The sequence below is a fragment of the Protomyctophum parallelum genome (assembly GCF_964188405.1).
Source record: "Protomyctophum parallelum genome assembly, chromosome: 17".
NCBI classification, from domain to species: domain Eukaryota; kingdom Metazoa; phylum Chordata; class Actinopteri; order Myctophiformes; family Myctophidae; genus Protomyctophum; species Protomyctophum parallelum.
This window is the reverse complement of record NC_139719.1, coordinates 31,691,304-31,703,986: the sequence shown is the minus strand read 5'-3', so window position 1 is coordinate 31,703,986 and position 12,683 is coordinate 31,691,304. Positions and strand designations below refer to the sequence as shown.

At 41.4% G+C, this 12,683-nt stretch overlaps 1 protein-coding gene across 1 annotated transcript; it reads left to right on the top strand.

The window, feature by feature from the left end:
- The first annotated feature begins 2,188 nt into the window (after window positions 1–2,188).
- On the top strand, window positions 2,189–12,172 carry LOC310874699 (carbonic anhydrase 4-like). The gene is made up of 12 exons (XM_083787563.1): window positions 2,189–2,312; window positions 3,344–3,439; window positions 3,528–3,606; window positions 3,710–3,876; window positions 4,245–4,416; window positions 8,239–8,396; window positions 9,165–9,314; window positions 9,730–9,825; window positions 9,914–9,992; window positions 10,096–10,259; window positions 11,681–11,864; window positions 12,141–12,172. The coding sequence occupies exons 1-12, from the start codon at window positions 2,307–2,309 to the stop codon at window positions 12,155–12,157; spliced, it is 1,368 nt and encodes a 455-aa protein (XP_083643689.1). The 5' UTR covers window positions 2,189–2,306; the 3' UTR covers window positions 12,158–12,172.
- Window positions 12,173–12,683: the final 511 nt, after the last annotated feature.

The window sequence follows — 12,683 nt, the reverse complement described above, 5'->3', positions numbered from 1 at the left end:
AAATGTCATACGGCCCGGCTGCGGGCCGTATGACATTTATCCCAGGGCCGCATTTGGCCCGCGGGCCACACTTTGGACACCCCTGGTATAGATGATAGGAGATCGCGATGCCATGTTTTTTTAAGATGAGTCCTAGGGGGAGAAGATATAGTGAAAACAGGATGGGGCCAATAATTGAACCTTGGGGGACTCCAGATGACATGGGGGCGGAAGAAGATGTATGATGACCAAATTTAACTGAGAAGGATCTATTGCATAGGTATGATTTGAACCAGTCTAGGGAGGTATCCCTGATACCTACACTGTGCTCCAGGCGTGATATTAAAATATTATAGTCTATTGTGTCAAAAGCAGCAGTTAAATCTAAGAGTAAAATAATTACAGTGTCACCATTTTCTGTGGAAATTAAAAGATCATTAAAAACTTTGAGCAGTGCAGACTCAGTGCTATGGAAAGCTTTAAAACCAGATTGAAATGTTTCAAGAATGTTGTGCTCATTTTAAAAGAAATACACTAGTGGGACATATGGGATTTAAGTGGTTAATAATACAATTATGTGATTAATACAATGAACACCTACTGTAGCTGCTTGACTAATTGAAACTCTTGTGTTTGTGCTCTTTTAGACTATACCCAGTGGCCGACCATTGCTACGAAATATTGTAATGGTACCAGGCAGTCTCCCATTAACATCGTCTCGGCATCAGCCACCGGCGACTCCCATTTGGGAGCCTTCACCTTTACCAAGTTCGACAGCAACATGTCATTGACAAACATCTCCAACACTGGCAAAACAAGTGAGAGACCTTTTCATTGTTGTCGGGCAAGCAGAAAGCTCTTATATCCATATACGTAAAGTAACGCCCTACTTATTATTATTTAAGTATTATACTTATTATATGATTATACTATAGCATCACAGAAAAGCATCAAAAGTAGGATATCATGCGTTTTGAGCATGTCGATCTTCTAGTTTTAAATTTTAATCCGTTTTGGACATAATGAGGTCTCCACCCGACAGACTTTATTTTATTTTGAATGCAGTGGTGGCACAATGCCAAACATTATGCAGCATTTCACGGCTGCAATTAAGAATATTCATCATTAATGTTGCAGCTAAAGCTGGGGCTGACTTTATTTAAAGGGATATTTCACTTTCCAAAAAACCTTTTGGTCATGTTATCATCTATCATCATTTTAGCTGCCCCGCCCACTTCCTATACAAACCCATTGTAACGTCAAACTCCTTTTTAACCATGATAGATTAATCGAAAACACCTGTCCTTTTCTCTGGTGACCGATACTGCCCTCCTAATACGTGAGGTAACCGTGTTTTGAAGTTGAAGTTACAATGGGTTTGTATAGGAAGGGGGAGCAGCTAAAAGGAATATCAAATGAAATCTCTAAATACTGAATCAAGCAACTTAAAAACTGTCTGAGGTGTTCACATAAGCCTGAGTAGACGATGAAATGACCAAATGTTTTTTGAAATATCCCTTTAATGTGCTGCTGGGTAACTTAGCCTATATGTCATGATGTATCAGTTATCTATGTTTTTTATTTTCTTCATAATAATCTAACCAGAAAAGTAACTGAGCTGTCAAATATAACTGTATTGGAGTAACAAGTACAACATTTACCTCTGAAATGTGGTAGAAATATATGCACATACAGTTTGCTTCAGTAAGAATACCTCAAAATTGTACGTAAGTACAGTACTTCAATTACTGTGTCATTTAAGAAATGACCATAGAGAGCCTACATATATGGTCATTGGGCTAAATTGTTTTTTATCGAGAACACACTACTCTCATGTGTGTCCCTGCCTTCATTTTCATGTGAGGATTACATAATGACTCAGTGGATATTATGAATGGATCTGGTCACCTCCCATAGTGCCTTCAATCTGTACACATACAGTACAGTACCTGACAATTACCTTCCTCTTTGAATTGTGTTTGTTCAACTACAGAATGATAACTGTACAAGATGTTAATACATTTCCTGTCACCCCCACCCCCCCATCCCCGAACACACGTACACACGCACACGCACACACACGCACACGCACACGCACACGCGCGCACACACACACACACACACACACACACACACACACACACACACACACACACACACACACACACACACACACACACACAGTCAAAGTAGAACTTAGCCCTGGGGTCAGTATTTCAGGAGGTGGTCTAGCTGATGACTATGAAAGCCTGCAGTTCCACTTGCATTGGGGCAATGGCTCTTCAGTCGGCGGCTCAGAGCACACTGTGGATGGCCATAAATACCCCATGGAGGTATGTTTCAAATTAATTTTTTGTTTTTTGTTTTTTTGTCTTGTTTATTTTTACAAATGTATTATGTCAAATGTTAATGTATTGTAGTATCTGTGTAGCTCAGTCGGTAGAGCACCCACCTTTGAACTAAGTTTCTGTGTTTGATCCTGGGCACTGCCAACTCATTATAATGTGAATAGCACGGCTTGGGTGACTAACGGTCAAGACATGATCCTTCCGACGTCTTGAGAAAAAATGTTTCATCGGACGGGCTTTCTGAACTAGTTTGGGGAGTCAGGACATCTTGTAGCCTGGGAAGCATTCCTTTTCGGGTTTATGTTCCAGTCGGGAGCGGATGGTAACTTACATCATGTTGTAGTAGATTTGCAGTCATCAGGCAGGAAACCACAACCGGAATAAGAAGTACCCAAAATAATGAACTGCGATCATAGTTTTAGGGCCTACCCCAAACAATCCTAGTAGTTTAGCAGATAAATTATTTAGCTAGCGTCTCTATGTTTTTGTTATCCCACAGGGAAATTCTATTTTATTAATTAGGGCCTACCTAGGAATTATTTTGGGTAGTTCTTATTCCGGTTGTGGTTTCCTGCCTGATGATTACAAATCAGTGACACAAATCAGTGACTACAACAACATGACGTAAGTTACCATCCGCTCCCGACCGGATCACATTTAGAAACACGTTTCTAAACCGCCGATGCGAGGTTAGGACATCTGGAGGTGCAGGAGTTCTGAGACCGCCCATCAGAACTTCTGAGTGAGTACATATATATTATTATATGTGTCACAGTTATGTCCTCCCTTTCCGAAAACCTCGGAAGGAGGGAGCATGTATTTGCGCTTATGTCGTCCAGTAAGTACTAGTGGGAGCTGATGGTAGGTGTTTCGATCCAGTGGCTCAACCTCAGCAATCCCAGTGTTAAACCTCAGCAAACCCAGTGTTCTAGCGCATTGTAAAGGGAATAGAGAATTGTCCTTATTGTTCCTCAAAATAAACCACTTACTTGTTTCTTAATTTCTCTCCCTCTTAGTTGCACATTGTCAATATCAAGGCCTCATATAATGGGAATGTGGGACAGGCTATCAAGGACTCCACTGGGCTTGCTGCTCTTGGGTTCTTCATAGAGGTAAAGAAGGGGATTCACATTAACATCAGGTGTTAATAACGGGACCTACAGTATATGTGGTAATCCAGTGTTTACTGCACTTTAACAGGAAATGTCAGGTGACGCAACTGCTTCACCTGCAAGCTGGAACACCTTGACCACCTACTTGTCCAGCGTTACACAGCACAGTAAGCATTTGTTTTTCATAATTTCCCTTGAAATTTGACCTTGTAATGAATTAAATGAAGTATCAGCTGCAGTTCCTTCACCAGTCAATGCATCTGTCTACAGACCAGGAGGTACCAATAACTGCTGCTCACCTTTCCCTGGATGATCTGTTAAGTGGAGTGGATCGTACCAAGTACTACCGCTACCTCGGCTCATTGACCACCCCCACATGTAATGAAGCTGTAGTTTGGACTGTGTTCAAGGAAACAATCAAAGTCAGCAAAGATCTGGTGAGTTTCATTTTACATGGATTCAACCGATTTGAAATCATATAATGTTACAGCTCTGATAAGAGGTTCTGTAGTTCACTTTTTCCCAAATAATGGGTCAATATATACCCATCTTTGGGGGACACCCCATTTTAAAAAGAAATATTATTTCAAAAGATCTTCAAAGATAACATAAAAAAGGAATTTCACATTCAAAATAATGTAATCATTTTAAATCTCAAAAACTTTAGGAAAATAGCAGATCTATAATGTGACGCATTGTGATCTGATTGGCTATTTTCACTGGTTTTGGTACCAGAGAATGTCGGGATAATACGTATGGGAACCACTGCTGTAGTTGATGAACTGATGTGATGTCTTCCCTGCAGATTGACCTCTTCAGCACCAAGCTGCATGTTGGCGACTCCACCTCACAGCTGATGACCCTCACTTTCAGAGGCGTTCAGCCGGCACAGCCAGTGACAACCCAGGTCACAACAAGTGGATCATCCAAAACGTGTTTCTCTCTAGGCCTCATGGCTCTTTGCCTACTGATCTGGAGTGCTTAGAGTTATAGGCGATAACCTCATCATTTTAAAATCAACTGCCACCTGTGACATTGTTGTTGAACACCGATATTGGTGGAGGAAAATGGTTGTCTGTGTTTAAGTTGCTATTTGCATACCCATGTCTCCCTTATTTTTCCATGTCACCTACTGACTTGTCCTCTAGTTGCGTGGGGGTGGGAGGTTCTTACAAAGCTCTAGAGTTTAGAGTTTTGTATGATCCTCCCACCCTCACGCAACTGCACAATGCTCTTCTATGCAGCATCACTGACCAGTGCTTCCCCTCAGCTTGGCCCGGTGTGACCGTTCTCATTTTGACCACAGAACTGGCACTTACTGGATGTTTTTTTTCTGACACCATTTTCTGTAAACTATAGCAATGGCAGGAATGTATAGATGAATAGATTATAGATATGAACACCATTGAAATGTATTTCAGGGGTTGACACAAACACACAAACGGTTTGCCCGACTGCCCGTGGCAAGTAAATAAAATGTTCAGGCAAGTGGAGTTTGCTTCCAGGTTGCCCGACGAGCAAGTGCATTCCGTCTTCATTAAATATTATTGGCTATTCTTTTTTCTTTTCTTTTTTTTTTCTTTTTGTTTTACAAATAGCAGTTTAACAAATTCAGTTTATTTCAAAGTGACTGTTGTCACTCGGCAGTTATTGATTGGATTTAACATTAATTTGTTCTACAAACGTACTTTTTACCTGTTATTTTAGACTTTTCGGGCAAGTGGGCATGACCTTTGGGCAAGTAGAACATGACCTGTACAGTACTTGCCCGATGTGCAACCTGAGACCTTTAGTGTCAAACTGTCAACCCCTGTATTTTATGAACACCCGAACAGAACAGCACGCACAAAGTAACATTAAACGGATGCACCTCACAAGACCACTCCCAGTGTAGAATCAGCATGATAAGTGTAGTTGAACCTACTGGTTACAGTTTATTCCATCCATTCCTTGCAAAGCTTTGATTTTGTCCACATTGATTTGCACAGAATACTGTGGACAAACACACACACACACACACACACACACACACACACACACACACACACACACACACACACACACACACACACACTCACACACACACACAATGTAATCCAGGTGATAATGAAGATCTCAGCTAGAACTGTGCTGTTGGTGTAATGAAGGACTGTAATGAAGGACTGATGTTACTCACCAACATTTATGACAATATTGTATGCTCTCTTTCCCTGTTATACATTCGTGTACTATCATGTAAACATGCAGTAGTGGTGAGAGCATAATGAAAAACACTATTATTTATTTTTCCATTTGTAAACTACTTTTTTTCTTTTTTTTTCTTTTTTAGGATTGTATAACCTAATGTGTTTAATAAAATATATTTAAATCAATGAAGTAGATGAACTCTGTGCTCAGTCAAATTCTTTGGCCTACTGCTCTCTCACAAGTAACCACAATAGGCTATATATCACACAGATAGTCTGTACTGTAATTATCTTTTGACAACAAAGTTAATTTAGACAGCTACACACTCAACTGGTTAAAAATTCCAAAGAGATTCCCCAACCTAGTCTAGCCTACTCCATGAAAAACTTGTTCGCATGACTTGAACTTGAAAAGGGGGTGATGGAGGCGTGCTCAAGCTAGCTGAACAGAATAAAAGAGGAGCTGATCCTTCGATCCCCAAGGAGAACTTTAAGGCGACAACATGTGTTTTGTGAAGGTAAGAAGCATTTTAATTTATTTTTGTGGTTTTTTTTATTTGCGTTTTCCCCTTTAAGCTAGTTAATGTGCTAGCCTAATATAGCTGCACCATAGGCCTACGTTTGACAATTTGATCAAAAACGGTGACTGCATGGCCAGATATTGGGATAACTCAATGCTGTTCTTGCAATTAAGGAAAGAAGTGCACTGAAAGCCATTAGCCAATTGAATCACTTAATTGGCTGCAGCCTGCAGTGATCATTTCGTCTCAGTTGTGCATTTGATTTGAGTCAGTGATGTGAATTGCTGCCTGTCACTCACCGAGTCACCGTTTTCTGTCCGTTTCTTTTTAGATGAAGTGGCTTCTTGTGTTAGTTTCTTGCGCTCTCGTGTCCAGCTGGGCTGTAGTCAAAGCGGATGACTGGCCTCAGTGGGCTGTACTACAGCCCGCTGTAGTCAAAGAAGACAGAGCTTCGGACTCAGTCGGTAGGCTAGTGTTTGGTTTTATTTTTTAAGTAACAAGTTTACATTTGTTGATTTTGTTTAGAAAGCCTATCTATTCGTAATTTAGTTGCATATTCATATGGCCGTATCAGGCTATAATAAGCCTTTTGTTTTTGTTATTTTCTCCCGCAGATTGGTGTTACCATCTTCCACACTGCAGTAAGTCCATTGCATTGCGCATAGGTTTCCTCAAATACCATGGTTCTTGACGTGCGTTCACTGTGCAATAAAAAAGTAATGCGCTCCCGCTGCATATCCGAGCGCACAATCCACCCGGCGTATGGTCTTCACTCAACATCATCACCAATTAATTGTGATGGACCTTTTCGTCAAAATTAAATTTTTGCTTTCATATCATAATGTTTGTGTAACAATTTATAATCTGTTCTCAATAAAAACCTATTTGACAAAAAATATATATTTTTGCTACCGACATATAGGCCTACAGCGGTCACCAGGTTGTATGCCTGTATGGGCTAGTAGTGGCCTATTCTGCATTCATATTGAACGTCCTACCGATTCTGAAAAATTCACACCCGTGTGAAGTGAGGGGCACTCTTATCATCATAATACATCATCTAATTTCGGCCAATTAGAATTTGCGCCTCACCTTCATCATCTTCAATGTTTGTGATTACGCAATGTTTGTGATTACGCACACACACACACACACACACACACACACACACACACACACACACACACACACACACACACACACACACACACACACACACACACACTCAAAGGAAGGCCATTCATTGTCAATGGCATTTAATGTTTGTGTTGGGACAATGACTTAAAACTGTCCATTCATTATCAATGGCATTAATGTTTTTGTTAGGACAATGTTTGTGTTTACACACACCCTCAAAACATAGGAGGGGATAGCGCCCATCAAAAATGGAGGGCCTTGTTTAAACAAGATTTAGATTAATATTATCGTGAGAATGATGTCTTCAATGTCACATAGACTATAGAAAGCCTACAGTTTCTATTAGCTTGGATTCCCCATCGATGATGTCACACTCGACTCAATGCAATCAATTAATTTTACTGGGGATCCCCAGGAGCCCACTGAAGGACCCCAGGGGGTCCCCAGTCAGACCACACTTTGGGAACCACAACTGTAGAGATGTCGTGATATCTTTTAAAGCTTTTGCTGAAAATAACAGATCGACAAGCTTACAATTTTGAGATTGTCGATCTGCTATCTTCAGTGAAAGCTTAGCTTCGGTACCCAAGCTTTTATTTTCGTTCGCATTCAGTTAAAAAATGAAAAGCCTGGGGCAACCCATTGGAAAATCTGGCATATAGGAAGTGGGAGTCAACTTGTATTTCGCTAACCGATAACAGTAAGGGAGCGGGGGCGGGCGCTCAGAACGGTAAACCAATAGGATTGTACTCGCCGGCACCCGCCCCTCTAGACCAGAAATCACACTGGCTGGGGCAGGCTAGTGAAAGCTTTGCCCTCAATAACTTAAAAACAGAAAAGACCATGAGGGACTATGGGATTTAAATGGTTTATACAATGATGTGATTAATACAATGAACAATGAATTTGTTACGCTGCTTGACCAATTGAAACTCTTGTGTTTGTGCACTTTTAGACTATTCCGTTTGGCCGACCATTGCTCCAGATCATTGTAATGGTACCAGGCAGTCTCCCATTGACATCGTCTCAGCATCAGCCACCGGCGACTCCAATTTGGGAGCCTTCACCTTTACCAACTTTGACAGCAACTCGTCAATGACAAAGATCACCAATGTTGGCGGCTTAACAGGCGAGCAGCAGGCAGCAGCTTTAGAGACCTTTTCGTTGTTGTCCCAGAAACTTCTTATGTCTATATTCGTAGATTAACATCCTACTTGATCATACTACAGCATCACACAAAAGCATCAAAAGCCTCAGCTAATTTTAAAAAATCTTAATCTTAATTTTAATCCTGAAAAGTGACTTTTTTAAAATACTGTGGAACAATGCCAAGCATGATGCAGAATGACCCATTTCACAATCATTTCACTGTGTTTTAATTAAGACTATTCATCATTAATGTTGCAGCTGGTAAAGCTGGGGAAGAATTTACTTAATGTTCTGCTGGGTATTTTACCCGTCATGATTTTTTTTCTTCTTTTTTTTTGGTAATAAATAAAATGCTATTATGCTATTAAGTAAAAATACCTCAAAATTGTAGTTCAGTATACCTATGGTCATTGGGCTAAATTAATTGTTTATAGTTGGAGAACACACACGCTTACTCTCCTGTGTTTCCCTGCCTTCATTTTCATGTGAGGATTACCTCCGTAGTGCCTTCAATCTGTACACATACATACAGTAGTACCTGACAATTACCTTCCTCCTGTGTGTTTTGAATGTTGTTTGTCCAACTACAGAATGATAACTGTACAATATGTTAATACATTTCCTGTCCCCCCCCCCCCCGCCCCCCCCCCCCCCCCCCACACACACACACACACACACACACACACACACACACACACACACACACACACACACACACACACACACACACACACAGTCAAAGTAGGACTTAGAGGGGTCAGTATTTCAGGAGGTGGTCTAGGTGAGGCCTATGACAGCCTGCAGTTCCACTTGCATTGGGGCAATGGCTCTTCAGTCGGCGGTTCAGAGCACACTGTGGATGGCAAACAATACCCCATGGAGGTATGGCCGTTTTTTTTTTAAAGATTTGTTTTAGGCTTTTCTGCCTCGCCTTTGAACTACAAGATTCTGTGTTTGATCCCAGGCACTACCAACTAAGTATAATGTAAATAGCACGGCTTGAGTGACTAACGGTCAAGACATGCTCCTTCTGACGTCTTGAAAAAACTGAGACGGCCCATCAGAACGTCTGACTAAGTAAATTCATAAACCTCAGAAGGAGCATGTATTTCGCTTAAGTCGTCCGGTAAGTAATGGGAGCTGATGGTAGGTGTTTTTCACTCCAGTGGCTCCACCTCAGCAATCCATCTCCCAGTGCTCTATAGCGCATTGTAAAGGGAATAGAGACTCGTCCTTGTTCTTCGAAATAAACCACTCTGACCTTACTTACTTATTTCTTTATTTCCCTCCCTCTTAGTTGCACCTTGTCAATATCAAGGCCTCACATAATGGGTCTGTAGGTCTCGCTTTCGATGACTCCACTGGGCTTGCTGCTCTTGGGTTCCTTATAGAGGTAAAGAAGGGGATTTCCATTAACATCAGGTGTTAATAACAGGACCTGATACATGTGGTTTAATACAGTGTTTACTGCACTTTAACAGGAAATGTCAGGTAACGAAATTGCATCACCTGCAAGCTGGAAGACCTTGACCGACAACTTGGCCAGCATCACACTGAAAGGTAAGCATTTGTTTTTCATAATTTCCCTTCAAATTTGACCTTGTAATGAATTCAATGAAGGATCAGCTGCAGTTCCTTCACCAGTCAGTGCATCTGTCTACAGACCACAGTGCGGAAATTGCTGCTGGCCTTTCCCTGGATGATCTGTTAAGTGGAGTGGATCGTACCAAGTACTACCGCTACCTCGGCTCATTGACCACCCCCACATGTAACGAAGCTGTAGTTTGGACTGTGTTCAAGGAATCAATCAAAGTCAGCAAAGATCTGGTGAGTTTGATTTTACATGAATCTGTGTGAAGTTTGCATTTTCTCCCTGTGTCCCTAATGCAGGTATAGTACCCTCACAAAAACATGCAGTAATCCTGGTCTTTTTACTGCCTCCCCCTGGTCAACTCGGGTGCCTGATGATGGAGGGCAAAGGAACTGGTTGGAAGTGTTCCTTCCGCCCTGTCAGATGATAAGAAGCTCCTTAACTCCTTATGCAATGAAGGGAGCATGAGCTCAGTTTGGGGCGTTCCCCAGGTTGGCAGAGGGAGAGTAGGGCCCAGGATCACAGCAGTCATTGGCACCTGGTGAAAAAAATGGGCTACAAAATTTGTGGGATAAAATGTATTAAAAAAATAATAATAATGCAACCGTTTTGAAATCATGACATTATGTTACAGCTCTGATGGGAGGATCTGTAGTTGGCCGGGTCAGCACCCATCTTTGGCACGCAGAAATATATTCATTCAAAATGAAAATTTAACTTTCAAAAGAATTTAATAATTTCAAATCTTAAAAACTTTTGTGAAAATAGCAGATCTTTAATGTGACCCATATTGTGATCTTACTGTAAATTGGCTATTTTCACTGGTTGGGTACCGGAGAGAGAGCAAATTTCTCTTTGGGTCTCGGGATAATGCGTATGGGAACCACTGCTGTAGTTTTTTTCTTTTTTTATAAAGTATATTTATTGGTTTTTAAAGACACAGACATTACACAACAAGAACATAATAACAAACAAAAGAAAAGAAAAGAAAAACAGCTCAGGCACAACACTATTATAAATAAAAAGATTGAATATACAAAGACATGACAAGGACAATGAACTATAATGACAAGTGACTTTCGAATTTTCATAGACTCCCAATCAGGGAATACATCCATACAGTACATTAATACATATATTAAAAAGGCAAACAATAGTTATCATAGGCACCAAATCAACAACAATCAACAAGAGCAGACCCATGCATGCTCCACTCAAAGGCGGCAACCGCCAACCCTCCAGGCGGCAGGGCCACCGCCCCAAGAAGCGGCCCCGACGCAACGCATCGAGACCCCTGCACGGGCGACCACCCCCCCATATACCCAAAGGGCAGACAAGCCCCCGCCCCAAAGCAGAGCACCCACTAGGGAAGAATGCTGGCATATAAAATATCTAAGGTTGGTACGGAAAACATCCAAGTATCGTGGCAGACAGTGTGGTTCCAATATGATTCAAATAAGGGTCCCAGATTTTGTAGAAAGTGTCCAATTTAGAATGCAACATACAAGGAATACAGCCCATTATAATGTTATGCCATGATTTATTTGATGGAGCAACATCCTTGATCCAAAACAAAAGAATATTTTTCCTAACAGCAAACTCTTATGATTGACATCAAACCACTGCTGTAGTTGATGGACTGATGTCTTCCCTGCAGATTGACCTCTTCAGCACCATGGTGCATGTTGGCGACTCCACCTCATCAGAGCTGATGACCCTCAACTTCAGAGGCGTTCAGCCGGCACAGCCAGTAACAACCCAGGCCACAACAAGTGGATCATCCAAAACGTGTTTCTCTCTAGGTCTCATCATTCTCATGGCTCTTTGCCTACTGATCTGGAGTGCTTAGACCTTACGCCAGGGCTCCACTGGGCGCGTCTGCGTCGCGTCTCCGTCAGCGTCGGGAATGTTCCCTTTTAATCAATGGAGGGTGGCTCCACTGCCCGCGTTGCGTTGCGTTGTGCTGCGTTCGGTGAAAAAATTTCCCCGGTTCGTTTTTTGACGCACGCACGCGTTGACACTGCAACATAAAAGAATGTTGCTGACGCGCAGTTTTCAAAGGCCCGCGGTGGAGCACCTCACACGAGCAGGACGCGACGGAGACGCAACGCGCCCAGTGGAGCCCTGGCGTTAGAGTTATAGGCGATAACCTCATCATTTTAAATCAACTGCCACCTGTGACATTGTTGTTGAACAACCAGTGGAGGAAAACAGTTGTCTGTGTTTAAGTAATTGCTGATATTTGCATACGCATATCCATCTTCCATTAAAATGTATTTGATAAAATAACTTAATTATACATTTTTCAAATTGGAAATTGGATTGCAGCATCACTATCACCCCGGGGGGGTGTATTGAGATGCATTCTGGTCACAAGGTGGTCAAATGTAAATGTATTACAACTACAAAGTTGTTGTTTTTTATTTTAGGATTGTATTCATAGATATGTTTAATAAAATATATTAAAATCAATGATGTAGAACTTTGATTTATGTATGTAACCTATAGTAACATTACATTTAATCAATCTTGTTGCACTTTTCCATGGGCTTGATATGGGCTTGTCAGAGGTTAGCCTCTGACAAGCGTGTGAAGTGTTCCCAAAACCTTAGTTCAACGTTAGTTCAACAAAAGCAGGTGGATTCTATTTCAAATAATTG